Raw genomic sequence first — 23228 nt, 5'->3', positions numbered from 1 at the left:
ATCTGTAGTCATACCGGCACCTGCCACCCCGCAAACAGACGATCTGTCAGCAACACCACCACCTGGGTCACCAACAACCATCTCCACAATGTCCCGTGGAAGCGTTCAGCTTTCCATCTCCCAAACACTTGAGAGGAAGAGGAAGTACCCCCCTACCCACCCGCGATCCCTGGCCCTGAATGCCAGCATTTCAAAATTATTGGCCTTTGAAATGCTGTCATTCCATCTGGTGGAGACGCACAGTTTTAAAAACCTTATGTCAGTGGCTGTCCCACAGTACGTCGTGCCCAGCCGCCACTACTTTTCCAGGCAAGCCATCCCTTCCCTGCACAACCAAGTGGGGGAAAAAATCAGGTGTGCACTGCGCAACGCCATCTGTGCCAAGGTCCACCTAACTACAGATACGTGGACCAGTAAGCACGGTCAGGGGCGTTATATCTCCCTAACGGCACACTGGGTAAATGCAGTGGCGGATGGGCCTGAGGCGGATAGCAATTTGGCGCATGTCCTTCCACCACCGAGGATTGCAGGGCGCTTCAGTTTGCCTCCTGTTCCTAACTCCTCCTACTCCGCTTCCTCATCCTCTACCGCCTCCTCATCCGGACAGCGTAACACCTTCACCACCAACTTCAGCACGGCCAGGGGTAAACGACAGCAGGCAGTTTTACAACTTGCCTGTTTGGGGGACAAACCACACACCGCGCAGGAGTTGTGGAGGAGCATGGAACAGCAGACAAATGAGTGGTTGCTGCCAGCGAGCCTCAAGCCCGGCCTGGTGGTGTGCGATAACGGGCGAAATCTCATAGCAGCTCTGGGCCTAGCCGGTTTGACGCACATCCCTTGCCTGGCGCATGTGCTGAATTTGGTGGTGCAGAGGTTCCTTAAAAACTACCCCGATATGTCAGAGCTGCTGCAGAAAGTGCGGGCCGTTTGTGCGCACTTTCGGCGTTCTCACCCTGCTGCTGCTCGCCTGGCAGCGCTGCAGCGTAACTTCGGCCTTCCCGCTCACCGCCTCATATGTGACGTGCCCACAAGGTGGAACTCCACCTTGCACATGCTGGAAAGACTGTGCGAGCAGCAGCAGGCCATAGTGGAGTTTCAGCTGCAGCACGCATGCGTGAGTCGCTCTGCGGAACAGCACCACTTCACCACCAATAACTGCGAGACCTGTGTGCCTTGTTGCGCTGTTTTGAGTACTCCACCAACATGGCCAGTGGCAATGACGCCGTTCTCAGCTTAACTATCCCACTTCTATGCCTCCTTGAAAAAACAATTCGGGCGATGATGGAAGAGGATGTGGCACAGGATGAGGAGGAGGAGGAGGAGGATGAAGAGGTAACATTTCCAAGGCTTTCAGAGCAGTCATTCGCAAGGGGCTCCGAGGGTGGGTTCCTGCACACACAAACGCCAGGGACACAATTGTCCAGCAGGGGCACAGTTCTGGAGGATGAGGAGGATGAGGAGGAGGAGGAGCTGGAGGAGGAGATGGAACCATGTTCACAGCAGGGTGGCACCCAGGCCAGCTCATGGCCATCACTGGTGCGTGGCTGGGGGGATACAGAGGACACGGACGATACACCTCCCACAGAGGACAGCCTTTCGTTGCCTCTGGGCAGCCTGGCACACATGAGCGATTACATGCTGCAGTGTCTCCACAATGACCGCCGAGTTGCCCACATTCTAACTTGTGCTGATTACTGGGTGGCCACGCTGCTGGATCCCCGTTACAAGGACAACGTACCGTCCTTAATTCACTCACTGGAGCGCGATCGCAAGATGCGCGAGTACAAGCGCACGCTGGTAGACGCCATGCTGCTGGCATTCCCATCTGACAGCGGGGCCGCAGTGGAAGCACAAGGCAGAGGAGGAGGAGGAGGAGGTCGCCAACGCAACCAGGGCACCGCCAGCACCTCAGAAGGCAGGGTTAGCATGGCCGAAATGTGGAAAAGCTTTGTCAGCACGCCACAACAAACAGCAGCACCAGCAGCTCAGATGGAACGTCTTAGCAGGAGGCAGCATTTTACCAACATGGTGGAGCAGTATGTGTGCACACGCCTACATGTAGTGAATGACGGGTCTGCCCCCTTCAACTTCTGGGTCTCCAAATTGGGCACATGGCCTGAGCTTGCCCTTTACGCCTTGGAGGTGCTGGCGTGCCCTGCAGCCAGTGTATTATCTGAACGGGTATTTAGCACGGCTGGGGGTGTTATAACAGACAAGCGCAGCCGCCTGTCCAGAGACAATGTGGACAAGCTCACGTTCATTAAAATGAACCAGGCATGGATCCCACGGGACTTTTCCGTACCTTATGCAGAATAGCAATGGATACCGACCTTACCCACCCATTGTTCCATTTTTGCTCTTTCTCACTCTTTTGGGGTGTACCCTCATTTAAAATTTGTGAAAAGAAGCAGTGTTGGCTACCTCGTCCTCCTCCTCAGGGCCAGATTAACGTAGGGGCTATTGGAGCTGCAGCTCCAGGCCCCTACCTTTTATATAGGCCCCGGGTTGGCCATATTCACTGTTACCGCTCTTCTGTCACTTGTAAACACAGAATTCTGGCTTCTATGCTCGCTTCCCCAGGCAGCACCCTCAGAACCTCCCCACACAGCGCGAAGGCCGGACAAGGAGGGACAGTTGCCGATGCATGGATGTGTTTATGGGCTTCAGAGACAGCATCCCATGTTGAATTAGGCATGCATGGCTGCACCCTTCCTCCTCTGGGTGCTTGCCAAGGCACGGCCCTTAAGGCCCTTCAAAATCCTCAGCACCAAGCCCATGATGCTCTTAATCCGACCCTGGTCCTCCTCCACCGCCGCTTCCACCTACACCGCCCATAGGTGTGCGCAGCCTATTGCATTAAGGTGTGCACCCCAAAGTTGAAATACACATGCATGTGTTTGCCTACAGGTACATGGCCCCGATACATTACTCTCCCTACTGGCAAAGAGAAATAGAGCAGAGCAGGTCCGAGGGAGATCTTTCCCATCTCCTCACTGGCAATGCTATGTGCCCTAGGTGATTAGGGTGTGCCCTGGCACACCCGGCACACCCTGTGCGCACGCCTATGTCACCGCCACATCCACCACCACCTCAACCTCCCTCCTACTCCATATGGGCCTCGTCCTTCAGAGATGAAGAAGAACATTGTTTTATTTTTCTGTTTTTTTTTGTTGTTTTAAGTTAATTCCCTATCCACATTTGTTTGCAGAGCACTTGCCATGCTCTTAATTACGTTTTGCTGCCATTTGCAGCACTCTAGCCCTTTCCTTTGGTGTTTTAGAGCCATTTTAGTGCCTTAAAGTTCGGGTCCCCATTGACTTTAATGGGGTTCGGTGTCCGGGAAAAGTTCGGTAAAAGTCCGGGACACAGACCCGGACTTTTTTTTAAAGTTCGGCCGAACCCGTCGAACACGGACATCTAGGTGTCCGCTCAACCCTAGTCAGGAGTATGTAATATACAACATAGAGTATATAGTGTAGGGTCAGGAGTATGTAATGTACAATATATATTATACAGTGTATGGGTCAGGACTACTAATTGTGGTATTCAACAATTAGTGATTGCCTAAATGCTCACATGAGACAAGTTGCAGAGGGCCTCCTATCTCCTGAGACTGAATACATTGTTTCTATGTGTTTATCAGATGATGGGGGATCTAGGTGGATCCTCCGTACTGCTCTCTCCTTTACAATAAAGTCTCCTCTTACCCGGTGATGTGAGGGGCGGCTGATTGTCCATCATGACGTCCTTGTAGAGATCCTTGTGTCCTTCTAAATACTCCCACTCCTCCATGGAGAAATAGACAGTGACATCCTGACACCTTATAGGAACCTGACACACACAATGATACAGTCACCATCCAGACACATCCCTTGTCTGTTACTGGATAATGTCCCAGAATTCCCAGCACCGCTCACCTCTCCTGTCAGCAGCTCCATCATCTTCTTGGTGACTTCTAGGACCTTCTGTGTGTTGTGTCTTGTAGGGATCAGGGATGGAGGTGGGGGGGTGGTCATGGGATTCTGGATTCTCGAGGATCTTGTGGTCCTATTATGAGATCTCCTTCTTGTGTTATTTTCAGTAGATTTCTTCATTATTACTGTACAGTTCTGTGTTATACAAAGATAAATATCACTCTCCCACAGGGACATCTTAAATCATCATGGGCCCCTGGGCAAAGTAATGTACTGGGGCCCCTACCAGCCTGCTCAAATTTACTAAAATAAAAGAATAAATAGTTGATAAAATTAAACATATTAATTAGTACTTTCAATATAATAGATTTTATACAATAAAAAATACATGACACAAATCAAAGACTAATCAACACAGGGCACAGGAGAGTAGAAGGGCACGGTACAGAAGAGTAGAAGGGCACAGTACAGGGGACTAGAGGGGCACGGTACAGGGGAGGAGAAGGGCACAGTACAGGGGAGGAGAAGGGCACAGTACAGGGGAGGAGAAGGGCACAGTACAGGGGAGGAGAAGGGCACGGTACAGGGGAGTAGAAGGGCACGGTACAGGAGAGTAGAAGGGCTCGGTACATGGGAGTAGAAGGGCACGGTACAGGGGAGTAGAAGGGCACGGCACAGGGGAGTAGAAGGGCACGGTACAGGAGTGTGGAAGGGCACGGTACAGGGGAGAGGAAGGGCACGGTACAGGGGAGAGGAAGGGCACGGTGCAGGGGATTGGAAGGGCACGGTGCAGGGGAGTGGAAGGGCACGGTGCAGGGGAGAGGAAGGGCGCGGTACAGGGGAGAGGAGGGGCGCGGTACAGGGGAGAGGAGGGGCGCGGTACAGGGGAGTGGAAGGGCACGGTACAGGGGAGTGGAAGGGCACGGTACAGGTGTGTGGAAGGGCACGGTACAGGGGAGAGGAAGGGCACGGTGCAGGGGAGAGGAAGGGCGCGGTGCAGGGGAGAGGAAGGGCGCGGTGCAGGGGAGTGGAAGGGCGCAGTGCAGGGGAGTGGAAGGGCGCGGTGCAGGGGAGTGAAAGGGCACGGTGCAGGGGAGAGGAAGGGCGCGGTACAGGGGAGAGGAAGGGCGCGGTACAGGGGAGAGGAGGGGCGTGGTACAGGGAAGTGGAAGGGTGCGGTACAGGGGAGTGGAAGGGCACGGTACAGGGGAGTGGAAGGGCACGGTACAGGGGAGTAGGCGAGCACAGTACAGCGGAGTAGAGGGCCTCAGTACAACGGAGTAGAGGGCCACAGTACAGGGGAGTAGAAGGGCACAGTACAGGGGAGTAGAAGGACACAGTACAGGGGAGTAGAAGGACACAGTACAGGGGAGTAGAAGGACACAGTACAGGGGAGAAGAAGGACACAGTACAGGGGAGAAGAAGGACACAGTACAGGGGAGTAGCAGTATACAGTACATGGGAGTAGAAGGGCACAGTATAGGGTAGTAGAGGGGCACAAAACAGGGTAGTAGAAGGGCACAGTACAGGGGAGTAGAAGGGCAAAGTACAGGGGAGTAGAAGGGCACAGTACAGAGGAGTAGAGGGGCACAGTAAAGAGGAGCAGGAGGGCGCAGTACAGGGGAGTAGAAGGGCGCACTACAGGGGAGTACAATATGGCCGCCACAATATCGAAATTAGAAAGCTCTATTTGTGGGATGAATTTACATAAATGTTATTTGAGTACAGTGTCGCACAACCGCACAATTGTCAGTTAAAGTAATGCAGTGCCGTATAGCAAAAAATGGCCTGGTCATGAAGGGGGGTAAATCTTCCAGAGCTGAAGTGGTTAACCGGCAACACTGTCAGTACATGGTTCACACTGAAATTTAGGGCACTGATCAGTGCAGCCTCATCAGTGCTGCCAATCAGTGCCTCCTCAGCAGAACTCTGAGCTGAGAGCACCTCTCTCATGCAGCTCAGAGCCTGCACTGATAGTTTCTCCTCCCTCACATAGATGGGAAAGGAGAGAACCGATCTGCTCCTTCTCCTCCCGCCCCTCTCCTCCTGTGTGCACCATGGGATAGCTGAACCCCCAGGAGCTGAATTATCAAATTCTGCTTAGCTTCACACTTCCCACAGTGCACACAGGAGGAGAGGGGCGGGAGGAGAAGTAGCAGATCGTCTCTCTCTTCTCCCATCCATGCGAGGGAGGAGGAACTGTCAGTGCAGCACCAGGCTGTATGAGAGAGATGCTCAGAGTCCTGTGGCCAGCAACCCCGCTGGGGCCCCCGACACTGGTAGTTCCAACACTGGTATGTACAATTTATGTATTCATAGTACTTGTGTGGATGTCGTTACTGATTAGCAGAACATCAGAAGTCTCAAAGTGACTCTGAATACATCCCAGTGTACAGTGGAGTCAGATTTAACCCTTTCATTACTCTCCCCTCTCCAGTCAGCAGGCTGAGGATCTCCAGGGTGAGGTTCAATATCGTCTCATTCCGGGAAAATTCCTTCCTTACATTCTTCACAAAACTCAAATTCTGCTGATTCTCCATCATGACGTCCTTGTAGAGATCCTTGTGTCCTTCTAAATACTCCCACTCCTCCATGGAGAAATAGACAGTGACATCCTGGCACCTTATAGGAACCTGACACACACAATGATACAGTCACCATCCAGACACATCCCTTGTCTGTTACTGGATAATGTCCCAGAATTCCCAGCACCGCTCACCTCTCCTGTCAGCAGCTCCATCACCTTATTGGTGACTTCTAGAATCTTCTGCATGTTGTGTCTCTCAGGTTTTAGGGAGTCACATGGAGGCTCTGTGATGGTCATATGATCACCTGACTTCACTAGAGGAAATCTCTGTATTGAGGAACCAATAGGAATATCATGTTAGAATCCCAGAATCCTCCTCACCTCTCTGGTCAGGTCTGTGTTTTATTAATAGAGATAAGAGTGGTGTCATGCAACCTCCCAGAATCCTCCTCACCTCTCCGGTCAGCAGGTAGATGATCTCCAGGGTGAGGTTTAGTATCTTCTTAGTCATGTGACTCTGGTCCTCCTCCATCCTCATTGGTGCCATCATTTGATCTATACAGGTCTCCTTGTAGACGGATAATTTGGGGAAATGAAAGTAAGAATTATATGGATGGTATTGGTCAAACAATAATATGATGGGGATGTGAAGGGGGGGGATAGAAGGGTTGCTGTACATTTAAGGACTACTGCCCTCATGGGAACACATTTAGTTTGGACTGTTAAGTGTTTTCTACATTTTCAAGGTCCTGGGACCCTCTTGACCTGCCGGATCAGAAATTCCCTTTCCTCTGTTGGGTTTGTTTGGTTTCTGAACTGGATTTGATTAGTTTTAGATCTGCAGACAAGGAATGATAAATACGATCCTTCCTGTGACTTGTTTGCTCTGAGGCAGTGATGTGAGGTCAATGTAGGGTCATCATGATGTCCAGAAAGGGGAACTTGCTGACTTTTGGCCGGAGTTTCTGGCTAATCAGGATAATTTCCAGAACTCCAGCTGCAAGGCTCCAATCTTCGGCAGCCTGCTGACTAACAGGAGTGATGTCACCGTCACTCTCTGCAGTAAGAGAATGGATTGAATTGGATAGCAGGAGGATGCTGCTGGTGGAGTAGAGAGCTGTAGGGGAGGAGTCTCTTATTTTCCTTCCAATGGCAGCCCAATGTGGGTAGGAGGAGGACAGCTGGGGAAGGGGTTTGTTTTATTGGTTGGCAAATATTCTATAGTATCCAGGACATTGTACAGAGTGGCAGTGGGTTCCTGGGGCTCTGAATTCCAGCACCAGGCACTGCCAGACCCTGTGTCATGGGAAGGTATTGGACTGGTCAACCAGTAAGCGATGCTGCACAAACAGACCTCCTCAAGGAACAAGTCTCCTTCTTTGTTCTATTTTGTGGCCTGCAACATATTTCTTGACCAGTGAGATGGTGAGGTGAAGGCTTCATTCAGGTGCTGGCAGGAGTTCTTTAAGGAGGTCGTAAAAGTAAGTCCAGATGGCATGAGAGGACCATCAAAGACCAAGAGTCTCTATGAGACCCAAAGCCTCCTCTTACCTCAGAGCCATACAGCCCGACTACCCTCTCAGAGTCCCCCAAAGTCCTTCAAGCACACTAACGTCTCAGAGTTGTTCAGCCCGATTACTTCCTAAGAGGCCCCCAAAGTCCTTCAGCTACAGTTCCTCCTCGGGGGTCCCAGAGCCCTTCAGATGCAGTAAACCCTCAGAGGTCCCAGAGTCCTTTAGTTCCGCTACCTTCTCAGAGACCCCTCAGCTCCTCTCCTTTCCTCAGAGCCCTCAGTATTTTCCTTCCTCTGACACCAATGATGGAACATATTCTTCATGGCAGGCTGGGGAATGTTTTCTTCCTCCTGACCAGCAATGTAATGGGCTCTATGCTCCATACTCCTGACCCCTGCACTCCATCATTGTGTTGGCTGCATATTGTGTAATATTTGCCCTTTGTAGGCCATGTATGGTCAGGATGGTCATTGTCTTCTCTATTTATTGTCAGTGCTGTTTGTTTAGAGGAACATATTACTAGAATTTATCTCCAAAATGAAGAGAATGTTTCGGCCCCATAAGTGGGGAAATGCTCTGACCCTGAAGGGGTTAATCTAGGTTTCTACACTATATATGTGTGTATCATCATCTGCTGGAGATAAAAGACGTCACAGTCACTATGGAGGAAGAGGATGGACATGACGGGGGGGCTACTGGGTGTAAATAGAAAATTAGATCTTATTACCTCCTCTGCTGTCTCCTCACTACGTCATATTACATAGAACTTCTTGTTTAGATTCCTGATCACTTCCTGCCTGTACCTGACCTCACTTCCTATCTATTTTCCAGATCACTTCCTGTCTGTACTTGACCTCACTTCCTGTGTATGTTTAAATCACTTCCTGTCTGTACCTGACCTCACTTCCTTTCTGTATTCCATAGAGACTTCCTATCTGAGTATAAGTGAGATCTCCATCTTGTGGAGTTCAGAGGAACTGCATCCCAGAGAAACATCTCATAATAACCATTCCTGTATACAGTAATATCTATTTTACATGGCTAAGTTCAAAACAAAGGTATACCTGAAAAAACAGATAACTCCGGAAATTGATCCTTTTGCATAAGGAAATGCAAAAATATATTATAAAGCATTAAAATATATGTTAATTCACTCAAAATGAACATGCTAAACATAAACTGTTAGGATGTAATGGTCACATAGGAATGGTGGTGGAGATCTCTCAAAGTAATAACAATTCCTTAAATACTTAGATAAATAAAATAATTAATCCTGGAGCGAAAAAAGTTGTAAAGCAATAAATAATATATAAACTGAGTCATCCACTTCATCTATAAAGGCATTGTGATTAGAGATGTTGCGAACATAAAATTTTCCGTTCACGAACGGCGAACGCGAATTTCCGCAAATGTTTGCGAACGGGCGAACCGGGCGAACCGCCATAGACTTCAATAGGCAGGCGAATTTTAAAACCCACAGGGACTCTTTCTGGCCATAATAGTGATGGAAAAGTTGTTTCAAGGGGACTAACACCTGGACTGTGGCATGCCGGAGGGGGATCCATGGCAAAACTCCCATGTAAAATTACATAGTTGACGCAGAGTCGGGTTTTAATTCATAAAGGGCATATATCACGTAACATTCCTAAATTGTTTGGAATGACGTGCTTTAAAACATCCAGTGTGTGTATACGATCAGGTATGATGTTGTATCGATCAGGTAGTGTAAGGGTTAGGCCCGCTTCACAGTGACAGACAAAACTCTGACAGACCAAACTCCCCGTTTAACGCACCACAAACAACTGTAAACAGTCCATTTGCACAACCGCAAACTCCCCATTTGCACAAGGTTGGATACCAAGCTAGCCTTGTCCCGTTCCTTGTCCTCACTGACGTCATTGAAGGTCTCTTTCTCCACTCAGCCACGTACAACACCAAGGGTCCCTGAAAGGTGACAACAAGCCCCCTGGGACGCCTGCTGTGGTTGGTCTTCCACCTCCTCAAAGCCACCTTCCTCCTCTGACTTCTCTTCTTCAGACTCCACTCTCTGCGTTGCCGCAGGTCCAGCAATCGGCGGCGACAAGGCTGCTTCTGGTGGTGTTGGTTGTGACCACAACTCTTCCTCTTCACGCTCATCTATGGCCTGATCCAGCACTCTTTGCAGGGCACGCTCCAGAAAAAACGCATATGGAATGAGGTTGATGATGTTGCCTTGGGTTTGACTGACCAGGTTTGTCACCTCTGCAAAAGGACGCATGAGCCTACAGCCATTGTGCATGAGCATTTAGTAACGCAGCCAAAAAATACCCAGCTCCGCAGAGGCTGTCCTCTTTTTTTTTTTAAATTAAAAAAATCTGTTCTTACCAGTTTAATCTCTGTTTTGTCTCCTATCAGGGGCCGGTGTATGGAATAGATTTTAGGAACCGGGAGATGGAAAAAGATGGTTGGTCGGTCCTCTTACTTCTAATTTGGGGCACTGCGCGTGCAAGGTACTGTGCCACCCTATATGAGTTGTGTGCACACAGTACAGTCTGTGGGCCTGTGGCCTCTCACATATGGGCAGGCAACTGCAATATATATAGATATAGATATAGATATAGAGAAAAAAATCAGACTGATGTACCAGCCCTAAAAAGGGCTTTTTGGGGTGCTGTCAGGAAGCTGTCCTTACAGCAGATGAGTCTTTGAGGACTGGAGTGGACACAGAACACTGGCTTAGCTATTAATTCAGCAGCAGCAGCACTCTCCCTGCTCTAACTAACACTGCAGCTTCAGAATGAATCTAAGATGGATTCTGTCCTTGCTTTTTTATAGGAGGTGGGAGGGTCTGGGAGGGAGGGTATGCTGATTGGCTGGAATGTGTCTGCTGACTGTGAGGTACAGGGTCAAAGTTTGCTCAATCATAACGTATAGGGGGCAGACCGAACATCGCATATGTTCGCCCGCCGCGGCAAACGCAAACAAGCGATGTTTGCCGGGAACTGTTCGCTGGCGAATAGTTTGGGACATCTCTATCAACAATGAAAAATTCAGTGCCTTTTGGGTCACGGTTATGATATTTTTGATAATGCTTAGGAACACTATGATTGATGGAACCTTTCTTAATGTTTGCAATACGCTCATTAACCCTTACAGTGAACAAGATATGCGCGCACCACGCCTCGTTTTAAATACAAAACAATCGGGCTAAATATAGAAAACATGTAAAAAGATTGCAGCGGTCAGTTCTCATAAGGTTATGAAAGAATGAAGATCTGACAGGGGGATTAATAATATTGGGGGAAATTTTATTATTAATCTCCCTGTCAGACCTTGGTTCTTTCATAACCTTATCGACTATTACCCCTGTATAAATTGTAATGTTTGCCGACATAATATTGGGGGTAGAAGACACAGGAGTTCATATCTTCCGTTTCACATCAGACGTATTCCATGAAATATTTTTTACCTGTATAACTACAAACGTTGTATATCTGCTGACCTGCCCCTGTGGAAAACAGTATATAGGCAGAACTATACGCTCGTTCACTGTAAGGGTTCTTTGATGATTCACCCATCATGGGAGAGTATTCACCTTGAGGTCTACATTCTCTGCATTCATTTGGATTACTGATGGTTTATGGGATTTTCCAAAGAAAATACAAAGGCGACTGGTGAGAAGGACCCCTCGGTATCCTCCATGGCCTATTGGGTGTATATACGCCAACGCATAAGTTGACTCACTAGGCATTCACCAAACTGAGTCCACTCACTCCGGTAAGCCTCCTTATATATATTGGTGGGGGATGGTGTCACAGCAAATTTTCAGTTATTCACTTCTGGAATACATGTGTGAAGATTTTTCTATATTCACTCCATTCAAAAGGACTTGTTACCCTTCTTCACTTTTCTTTTTTCTTTTTTATTATTATATATTTATTCTTCACAATGTAATGAATTTCTACCGATTATCATATGTTTTTTTTTTTTTTTTTTTAAAGATATTTTTATTGAAATTTTTGCATATAACAAAAAGCAACCACCAACAAGACAGTACAAATAAATAGAAATCAGAGCAACAAAACAACATACAGACAATTAACACTGATTACAACCGTAATCAAACTGTACCTTCCATAGTATATGAATAATAGACCCATCATGAAAAGAAAGGATAAAATTCTGTCGGCATGAGAAATAATACAATCCAAATAATGTGGGAGTGGCAGTAAAATGAAGTACATGGCTGCTCACATCAACAGGAGGCCAATCTCCCCTCAGCTTAGTTACCCGAGGCCTGTGGCGTCAAGGTAAGAGGGCTAGATACCCAACTGTCCCACAACTTTTCAAAAAGGTGTGGGCGTTTTTTATCATATGTTAATTATCTATGAGCGCTGCACATTTCCATATTTTTTTTTATTCTTTTTATTGCAAAGTATTTTGATTATACAAAACATAGCCTATTGGGGCATACCCCGGCTTCGGTAAATCAACACATAACTACTTGTTTACTACTACAAAAAAAAAAACATAAAGGCCAGTAACAGACCCAACGCCTTAAGCGTGGGCTTAAACTAGCCTGAAGTGCACCTTATTCAGACCTCTTTCAGAAATAATTCACTTATCCTTCACGACAGAATGAGATTCCTCTTCCCGCAACCAATCCTACACCAATTGGCTATGACCTCCATACCCAGGTCAACCGCGTCCCCCACCTTCAACTGATAAGGTTAGAAGCTAGTATATTAGATCACTTGACTAGTCTTGTCCATCAGTTGGTAGGTTTGAGTTTGTCCATAAGTGCCACACCTTTTCAAATTTCAGCACAGACATAAAAGAAACTATATATATATATATATATATATATATATATATATATTGTGGGAGATTAGCTCACAGGGATCACCTTTCACATGAACTTAAGGCCAGCACGCAGGTAGTTTCTTTAAAGTCTGGTGGATTGCCAGCTTTATTTCAGCAGAGGTTTGCAAAGATACAAAAAACAACAAAACAATAAAATAAATCCTTGCCGTCCGGCACTAAACTAAACAATGGTTATCCTCACTATACAGTGTGGGGCTGGTCCCCATCACCCACAAAAACACATAGTAAAGCAAACCTGTTCTTTTGAAAGTCCACACAGAGCTCCTCTCTCAGATTCCCTTCTGAGTCTCAGGCAGGCCAGAGCATTTCTGTGCTCTTTTCCTGTTAATTTAAAGTCCACCTGAGCATGGACTCAGGTAACTCACAATCTCCGGACCGGAACCTAGCCTGTCACAGAGGCTGGAAAAACCCGGGCCGGATTCCGGTTCAGTCTCTCACCACAGAACGTATGCGAGGTGAAATATAGCGATTATCCACTATCTCACCTCGCATACCGTCACATATCCTCCCCCTCTGCTCAAGCGCCGGCGATTGAGCAATAGACCCAATCATACAGTGCATGCGGGAGAGGGCATCCGCATTGTTTTGGAGTTTGCCCGGCCTATGCTCTACTGTAAATTTGAACGGCTGTAGAGCCAGGAACCATCTTGTCACGCGGCCATTTTTCTCCCTGTTGTCACACATCCACTTTAGGGGAGCATGGTCAGTGACCAACTTAAACGACCTCCCCAACAAGTAATACTTCAGGGAGTCCAAAGCCCACTTAACAGCAAGACATTCCTTCTCAACAATAGCATAGTTTTTTTCATGCTTGTTCAGCTTTCGGCTCAGGTATACAACCGGGTGCTCCTCACCACCTCTGTTCTGGGATAGTACAGCACCTAGGCCCACCTCAGAGGCATCAGTCTGTACCACAAACTCCTTTGTGAAGTCCGGAGTCACCAGCACCGGCAGTCCACAAAGGGCCTGCTTTAACCTCTGAAACGCCTCCTCCGCTTCAGGATTCCATTTGACCATGACCGACCCTCTACCCTTCGTTAGGTCAGTCAGAGGGGCGGCAATGGTGGCAAAGTTAGGTATAAACCTCCGGTAATACCCCGTAATGCCTAGGAAGGCCCGAACTTGTTTTTTGTTTACCGGTTGGGGCCACTTTTGAATTGCCTCAATCTTATTGGTCTGAGGCTTGACCAGTCCCCGACCAATAACATACCCAAGGTATTTGGCCTCCTCCAGGCCTATGGCACACTTTTTTGGGTTGGCCGTGAGACCTGCTTCCCTAAGGGAATCTACTACTGCTTGTACTCGGGGCAGATGCGAGTCCCAATCTAGGCTATGGATGACCACATCGTCCAAATAAGCAGCTGCGTATGAGCGATGTGGTCTCAAAGTTTTGTCCATCATTCTCTGGAAGGATGCAGGGGCCCCATGCAGACCGAAAGGCATCCGCTTGTATTGAAACGAGCCCTCAGGAGTGGAAAAGGCAGTCTTCTCTTTGGCTGATTCAGTTAGGGGTATTTGCCAATAGCCTTTCGTTAGATCTAGGGTTGTTATGTAGCGGGCCTGTCCCAACCTGTCCACAAGTTCGTCGACCCGAGGCATCGGGTATGCATCGAACTTGGATACACTGTTGAGTTTCCTAAAATCGTTACAAAACCTGATAGAGCCATCAGGTTTTGGGACCAATACTATGGGACTCGACCACTCACTGTGGGACTCTTCTATTACATCCAACTCTAACATATTTTTTATTTCCTTTGCGACTGCCTCTCGCCTGGCCTCCGGGATTCTATATGGCTTTAAATTTACGCGAACCCCTGGTTCTGTCACTATATCATGCTGGATCACATTGGTCAGTCCAGGTAAGGGGGAGAAAAAGTCTCTATTTTTGTACACAAATCCCCTAACATCATTTTGTTGTGCCACCGACAGGGAATCTGTTATGGGGACGTCAGGTGTCACCGGCACCCGGTCTGCTGGGGCCGGAGATGCAGCCAATAAAGTCTCTCTGTCCTTCCAGGGCTTTAAGAGATTCACATGATAAATTTGTTGTGGTTTCCTTTTCCCTGGTTGGTAGACTTTATAGTTGACCTCTCCTATCCTCTCGATAATTTCAAAGGGACCCTGCCACTTGGCTAGAAACTTACTTTCAACCGTGGGAACCAGTACCAACACTCTGTCCCCGGGGCTGAAAGTACGGACTCTGGCACCCCGATCATAGACCCTCCTCTGGGCCTCCTGCGCTCTCTCCATATGTTCTCGTACCAGTGGTAGGACAGCAGCGATTCTATCTTGCATCAGGGAGATATGCTCTATGACGCTTCTATATGGGGTGGCCTCACCTTCCCATGTTTCTTTGGCAACATCCAGCAGCCCCCTGGGATGTCTACCATACAAGAGCTCAAAGGGAGAATAGCCTGTGGATGCTTGCGGAACCTCTCGTATGGAAAACATAAGATATGGGAGCAAAAAATCCCAATTTCTCCCATCTTTGTCAACCACCTTTTTTAGCATACTTTTCAAGGTTTTATTAAATCTTTCGACCAAACCATCCGTTTGGGGGTGGTAGACAGAGGTACGGAGATGGGAGATTTTATATAATCTACACAGTTCCTTGGTAACCCTGGACATAAATGGGGTGCCCTGATCGGTTAAGATCTCTTTTGGGATTCCCACTCGACTAAACACCTGGACTAACTCCTTGGCGATAGCCTTAGCGGAAGTATTACGCAAGGGTATGGCCTCAGGATAGCGTGTGGCATAGTCTAGGATTACCAGAATATGCTGGTGACCCCGGGCAGACTTCACTACCGGCCCCACCAGGTCCATGCCGATCCTCTCAAAAGGAACCTCGATGATTGGTAGAGGGACCAGGGGACTGCGAAAATGGGGCGATGGTGCCGACATTTGGCATTCAGGGCATGATTCACAGTACCCCCTGACATCTGCATGCAACCCGGGCCAGAAAAATCTTTGGGTGATCCTCTCCCTGGTCTTTTCGATACCGAGATGTCCCCCCATTACATGACCATGGGCCAGGTCTAGGACAAACCTGCGGAAGGGTTTGGGAACCAGCAGCTGTTCAACCTCATCCTCTCCCCGTTTTATCACCTGATACAGTAAATTGTTTTTAATGGCCATGTAGGGAAAAGACACCGCCCAGTGAGGATCTACTGGTTCCCCATCCACCATCTTAGCGTTTTCTCTGGCTCTAAGGAGGGTGACATCTCGTAATTGCTCGGTACAGAAATCCTCTCTCCTGACTTCTAAGTCGGGTACCACATTCTGGCTACTCTCATTGTCAGGTCCAGAAATGTCCTCCTGTTCATTACCCTCTGGCTGGGAGCTAGCTTCCAGGTCCTCCGGCTCCCCAGCCATGACAGGGAAAGGAAGAGGATCTCCAGCTCCCTCGATTCCCCCAACAGGGTTTCCTTCCCTTTGGCAAAAAGGGTCTGGTGAGAGTTCCTGTGCTTCCGGAGCAGGGGGAGCTCTCTCCACCAGCCTCCCCTTGTTCTCCCACAACCTCCAAAAATGGGGAAAATCCCTCCCCACTAAAGCTTCATGAAGTAGCGAAGGCACCACCCCCACTGAATGGGTCACACTTCCCCAAGGGGTATCAACCTCAACCACTGCTGTCTGGTAGTCCTGAGTGTCCCCATGGATGCAAATGACCCCAATAGTGCTGGGGTGTAATTTTGTGGGATTTACACAATCAGTTCTGACTAGGGTCACTACACTTCCGGAGTCTAGCAGGGCTGTGAGCGGCTTTCCATCCACTGCAATAACACACATTTGCTTTTCAATGCGACTCTGACATGAAGCAGTATATGCGACCTGTGCAAACAAAGATATGCGTCTTTTCCTATAAGCAAAATCGCATTGCATAGGTTCATCATTTATAGGACAGTTTGCAGCAATATGCCCAAATGCATGGCAGCGGAAACACTGTATGTGCTCTATCCCCAGTCCTCTTAGTGGTCCCAAAGACCTTCCTGGCTTCTTTGGCCAGTCTCCAGGCCTAGGACCAACAGTCTCATTAGCGGTAACAACAGTCTTATCTAGTTTCCCCATGCACTTTAACCCTGGAACAGTCTTACCAGAACCGCTGGGCGATCTTGCACCCCTAGACACACTGAAGTGGGGCGTAGACGGGTTCACCAAGTCCTCCGTAGCACTATACCTCTCCACTAGGTCCACCAATTCGGTTGCAGTTTTGGGGTCCCCCTGTCCGACCCACTTCCTCAGAGCAGCAGGGAGCGCGCGCAGGTACTGGTCCATTACCACACGCTCCACGATCTGGGGGCCCGTCAAGGTCTCTGGTTGCAACCACTTTTTGGTGAGGTGGACCAGGTCAAACATTTGAGAACGGGGTGGCTTGCTGCTGGAATAGGTCCACTGATGCACGCGCTGGGCCCGGACTGCCATGGTGACACCCAAGCGCGCGAGTATCTCCACTTTCAGAGTCTCATAGTCCTGGGCCTTATCTGGGTCCAGGTCAAAATACGCTTTTTGCGATTCTCCTGTCAGAAATGGGGCTAACAGACCCGCCCACTGTTCGTTTGGCCAACCTTCACGGACAGCGACTCTCTCAAAAGTCGCCAGGTATGCTTCCACATCATCGGCCGGTGTCATCTTTTGCAGGTGGTATGAGGCACGTACCAATTTTGGTTCAGCTGGCACAGGAGATGCAACTTCTTTCTTTAACTCTAGCAGAGCCTCTGCAAACTGCCGGTTCATCTCCTGCTGGGCTGCATGTTGTGCTGCAGCAACCTCCTGTTGTGCTGCCTGTTGTGCTGCAGTAGCCTCCTGTTGTGCTGCCAGCTGTGCTGCAGTAGCCTCCTGTTGTGCTCTAGCGGCCTCTGCGATTTGGCGGTTTGTTTCTCGCTGAGCTGCATTGGCCTGTAGCAGGGCCTTTAGCATTTCCTCCATCTTTAGAAAGTGCCCGCTGAGTCCACCACGTGTGGGAGATTAGCTCACAGGGATCACCTTTCACATGAACTTAAGGCCAGCACGCAGGTAGTTTCTTTAAAGTCTGGTGGATTGCCAGCTTTATTTCAGCAGAGGTTTGCAAAGATACAAAAAACAACAAAACAATAAAATAAATCCTTGCCGTCCGGCACTAAACTAAACAATGGTTATCCTCACTATACAGTGTGGGGCTGGTCCCCATCACCCACAAAAACACATAGTAAAGCAAACCTGTTCTTTTGAAAGTCCACACAGAGCTCCTCTCTCAGATTCCCTTCTGAGTCTCAGGCAGGCCAGAGCATTTCTGTGCTCTTTTCCTGTTAATTTAAAGTCCACCTGAGCATGGACTCAGGTAACTCACAATCTCCGGACCGGAACCTAGCCTGTCACAGAGGCTGGAAAAACCCGGGCCGGATTCCGGTTCAGTCTCTCACCACAGAACGTATGCGAGGTGAAATATAGCGATTATCCACTATCTCACCTCGCATACCGTCACAATATATATATATATTACACACATTTGTAGAAATATACTCCCTGTGGGAATGCTGATACAATGGTACCAAGTTGGTAACAGTGGTCTCTGTTAGGGCGCAATCTAGAGGTCCCCAGTAAGCCGACGCGTTTCACACTAAGGCTTCCTCAGGGCAAAAGAGACCGAAAAGACTGTAATTCTACAAAAAAATACATACAAAAACATATTATAACAACCATACATACATTGTGTCTCCTCAAATATATCACATGTGAAAATCAATATCATATATCATGCAGATAAAATGTTACTAACCCCACGACGTCAAGGGCAAGGCAAAAACATGTCCCGGGGCAGGCGTCAGGACCATGTATGGCAGGGGCAGTTACATCATATAGTATCTATGTCCAAGCTAGAATCACAGCAGAACCTCCGCAGGGCTGGAGAGTATGAGTATCAAGGTATTAAATCACTCAGTAGAGTCATAGAATACCCTCCCAGGACCCCGGTATCTAACATCCACAACAAGGTCTTACCCTTTGAAGGTATGATTTGTGTTGGAGACCTAGTGCATAAAACAAAAAGAGAAGGCAATGTGGGGGGGGGGGGGGGATCATCCTAAGACCTAACATGACGTAGTATTATACCATCGAGAAAACCCCACCCGGAAATACCTACCACACGTGGCTGTGTACCTCACCCTTCGGCCTCATAGGGCAGGTGGTTAATACCAGGTCAATACATCCCAGGGTATGGGACAGTAAAGGACTCCCCTAAGGAATCATTGAATTACTATAAGGATATAACCAGACAACAGCTCCATTCCCCCACATTAACTATTTGAAAGATAAAAAGTGCATTTTATATACAACTTTATAGATCAGACCACAATGAGGGACAAATGAGGAGGAAAGAGGAATGGAAATACTTTTCTCCAAATCAGGGACAGTCCCTGGAAATCAGGAAAAGTTGGGAGCTATGATTATACAGTACATGTTACATAGTTGGTATGGTTTAACCACTTCCATACTGCCGGCTGTCATATGACGTCCTTAGGTAAGTGGAGATTTCTGGATGATGGGTACAGCTACAGGCATCATTCACCTATCTTTTATTTCAGCCAGCGATTCCCTGCACCGTAATAACAATCATAGTGGCAATTCAGCCGCTGGAGTGTTTTTACAGGCAGCAGGAGGGGAACCTTCCCTCCTCCGGTGCCCTCCGCTACCTCTACTGGCTCGTCCAGCGAATCAGCCAGCGGCAGAAGTTTACCATAGAGCTGACCGAAGACCAGATGGTCTCTAGTTATCTCTATGACTCTCGGAGGCCCAGCGTGACGTTATGACATCACGTCCGTCCCTGGCAGTTGTAAACACTGCCGTGTGTTCAGCTGAAAAGCCTGAGATTTCTTTTTTTTTTTTATCTCCGGCTTCCCAGCGTGTAGGAGAGATGGGAGGTCTTATAAACCCCACACCTCTCCATAAAGAGGACCTGTCATGCCACATTCCTATTACAAGGGATGTTTACATTCCTTCTAATAGGAATAAAAGTGTTAAAAAAAAGATTTAAAGGGAAAGTGTAAAAATAAAAAATTCTAATAAAATAAGCAATAACAAAAAAACGTAAAGCATCCCTTCGAGCTCGCAAGCAGAAGTGAACAAATACGCCGGTCACGTCCGCTTATGTAAATGACTTTCAAACCACACATGTGAGGTATTGCTGCGATCGTTAGAGAGAGAGCAATAATTCTAGGACTAGACCTCTTCTGTAACTCTAAACTGGTAACCTGTAAAAAATTTTAAAGTGTTGCCTATTTTTTATGTACCAAAGTTTGGTGCCATTCCACGAGTTTGCGTAATTTTAGAGCATGACATGTTAGGTATCTATTTACTCAGCATAACATCTTTCACATTATACGAACAATTTGGGCTAACTTTACTTGAAAAATTGCTGTGCAAATACTGTGTAACATAAAAAATTGCAATGACCTCCATTTTTTTCCATAAGGTCTCTGCTAAAAAAAAAAAAAAAAATATATATATATATATATATATATATATATATACTGTATATATATATATATAACGGAAAATTCCTATCATACTTACCGTAATTTTCCTTTCCTGGTGGTCTCCATGGCAGCCTACGTGTGGGTTAACCCCGCCTCCTCTCCAATGGTATAGGACCCCCCCTCTATAAATTTCAGCTTGCAGGCACAGCCAGTGTTCCATATCTTAGCCGAATCCAAGACCAGAGGGTGGGAACTCCGGCTGCCATGGAGACCACCAGGAAAGGAAAATTACGGTAAGTATGATAGGAATTTTCCGTTTTCCTGGCAGTCTCCATGGCAGCCTACGTGTGGGAAATAACTAGCCCAAACCACACGGGTGGGAATGTTTCAAATCAAATTTTACTTCAAATTATTAGCAGACAAAACAGTCAAGCCAAAATTAACTGAAGATAAGGAGGCTGGCTCCACACAATAATGTGTCATAAACGTATTTACAGAAGACCATGAAGCTGCTCTGCAGACTACTTCTGGTGCAACATGATGTGAAGCCGCCCAGGACGTTGAGATGCTTCTCGTCGTGTGGGCTGTCACCGCCTCCGGAGGAGCCAAACCCTCTACACAGTAAGCTCGCTGAATGGCAGACACAATCCAGGCCGCAATGGACCTTGACGAGGCCCGTTTCCCTCCAAATAGTTGGTCCTTGGAGGAGGACAAAAAAGGAACACTGGCTGTGCCTGCAAGCTGAAATTTATAGAGGGGGGGTCCTATACCATTGGAGAGGAGGCGGGGTTAACCCACACGTAGGCTGCCATGGAGACTGCCAGGAAATATATATATGTAACGTTTGGTGTTCTAAGTAATTTTATAGCAAAAAGAAGAGTTTTACATGTAGGAACGGAGTGATGGAATTTACCTGGTATGGAAGCGGTTGATAAAGACACTCTATCTATCTATCTATCTATCTATCTATCTATCTATCTATCTATCTATCTATCTATCTATCTATCTATCTATCTATCTATCTATCTATCTATCTATCTATCTATCTATCTATCTATCTATCTATCTATCTATCTATCTATCTATCTATCTATCTATCTATCTATCTATCTATCTATCTATCTATCTATCTATCTATATATCTTTTTTAACCACTTTAAGACCGCTCACTGTGCTGCTACTGCGGCTCCCCTGGGACCAGCGATGTAGACCTACGTTGCTGGATTCCTAGTGGTCTCGGTGACACATGTGCGCCGCCGGAGGCTCGTTCCCACTGTGTTTAGACACAGCGATGTTCGGACCGGAGGAGGAGAGGCGGCAGCTGAACCTGCGATCTGTGTCTGTGTCACACAATCCCCTCCCCCACACACATCAGTAAGCATGAGGCATACATTTAACCCCTTGATCACCAACAGTGTTAACCCCTTCCCTGCCAGTGTCATTAGAATAATGACAGTGCATATTTATAGCACTGATTACTGTAGTAATGTCACTGGTACCCCCAAAAGTGTCAAAAATGTCAGTCATGGGTCCGATCTGTCCACCGCAATGTCGCAGTACCGCAAAAAATCGCAGATCGCCGGCATTATTAAATAATAAAAATTACAAATCTTTCCCGTAGTTAGTAAACGCAATACATTTTGCACAAACCAATCAAAATACGCTTAATGCTATTTTTTTTAACCAAAAATCTATAGCATAAAACAAATTGGCCTCAAATGTTAAAAAATTTTGATTTTTAAATTTTTTTGGGGGAAATTTCATATAAAAGAATGTGAAAAATATCGTTTTTTTTTCCAAAATTGTCGCTCTTTTTTCAAAAATTAAAAATTGCACAGGTGATCAAATACCACCAAAAGAAAGCTCTGTTTGTGGGGGAAAAAAAGGATGTAAATTTAATTTGGGTACAGCGTCGTACAGCTGCGCAATTGTCCGTTAAAGTAACGCAGTGCCGAATTGCAAAATATGGCCTGGTCAGGAAGGGGGTAAAATCTTCCGGTCTTAAAGCAGTTAAAAATACGCTCATTGAGAATTTTTTTGTCAGACATGTAGCTAAATACATTTTGGCCTAAATATATGACAAAAATTGAATATATTGGATGTTTTTTAACTGTCAAAGTAGAAAATGTCAATTGTTCGCAACATTTTTGCTCTTTTTTTATAAATATCGCAAAAAATAAAAAGCGCAGAGGTGATCAAATACCACCAAAAGAAAGCTCTGTTCATGGGGGAAAAAAGGACATACATTTTGTTTGGGTACAGCGTTACATGACCGCACAATTGCCAGTTAAATTCATGCAGTGCCAAGTTGAAAAAAGTGGCCTGGTCATTAAAGGGGGAAATCCTCCGGGGCTAAAATGGTTAAAATAAGAAATAAAATAATTTGATATAAATCAGTGGCTATCTATCACAGGGCTTGACAAATTTTCCTGAAATCTAGGAGCCAGCTAAAAAAGTTAGGAGCCAGTTTTTTTTTTTTTTTAAACAAATAACCAAGCTTTATTTAAAAAAAAATAGCTTACTAAATTTACACATAAAGGCGACTAGAACCCCACTCTCCTCTATAGCACAATCAGATGGAAACAGGCCATCTGATCCGATCCATGGGATGGATAGAAAATAGAACCACCATCCGCCTGCTTTTTGGCAGACAGGATCAGATGGCGGCAGATTACCGCTCCATAGAGGAGACTGAAGGGTCCAATCAGGTCTGCCTGAAAAACTGACAGGCGGACAGGATCAGACAGCCCATGTGAAAGGGGCCTTCGGCTGTGGCATGGCGATGAGTTAAAAAAAAAAATTATATTATTATATAATATATAATTTTTTTTTATAATAATTGAAAAAAAAATAGAAAAATAAATATATGAAATAAAATAATGTGATATAAATCAGTGAGTATATATATATATATATTTATAAGAAATAAAATAATGTGATATAAATCAGTGAGTAT

The 23228-nt window shown here is 46.8% G+C and overlaps 4 protein-coding genes across 4 annotated transcripts in view; all 4 read right to left on the bottom strand.

Moving 5' to 3' along the window:
* Nucleotides 1-8278, bottom strand: part of LOC309549859 (gastrula zinc finger protein XlCGF66.1-like) — a gene marked incomplete at its 3' end in the record, with an annotated part of 187184 nt that extends 178906 nt beyond the window's left edge. Inside the window, exon 1 of the mRNA XM_082250355.1 lies at nt 8193-8278. The remainder of the gene's footprint in view (nt 1-8192) is intronic.
* Nucleotides 1-23228, bottom strand: part of LOC309550263 (uncharacterized protein) — a gene marked incomplete at both ends in the record, with an annotated part of 667886 nt that overhangs the window by 96938 nt on the left and 547720 nt on the right.
* On the bottom strand, nt 6281-7021 carry LOC309549855 (gastrula zinc finger protein XlCGF66.1-like; the record flags this gene model as incomplete). The annotated part of the gene is made up of 3 exons (XM_082250352.1): nt 6899-7021; nt 6637-6771; nt 6281-6550 (listed from the first exon to the last, which is right to left on the bottom strand). Exons 1-3 carry the CDS (start codon nt 6992-6994, stop codon nt 6281-6283), a joined length of 501 nt encoding a protein of 166 aa, XP_082106478.1. The 5' UTR covers nt 6995-7021.
* Nucleotides 7350-17565, bottom strand: LOC309549853 (uncharacterized protein; the record flags this gene model as incomplete). Its single annotated transcript, XM_082250350.1, has 2 exons — nt 16916-17565; nt 7350-7501 (listed from the first exon to the last, which is right to left on the bottom strand). The coding sequence occupies exons 1-2, from the start codon at nt 17553-17555 to the stop codon at nt 7350-7352; spliced, it is 792 nt and encodes a 263-aa protein (XP_082106476.1). The 5' UTR covers nt 17556-17565.

Source organism: Pelophylax lessonae (assembly GCF_965119305.1).
Source record: "Pelophylax lessonae genome assembly, chromosome: 3".
Taxonomy (NCBI): Eukaryota; Metazoa; Chordata; class Amphibia; order Anura; family Ranidae; genus Pelophylax; species Pelophylax lessonae.
This window is presented reverse-complemented; position numbering and strand designations above follow the sequence as displayed.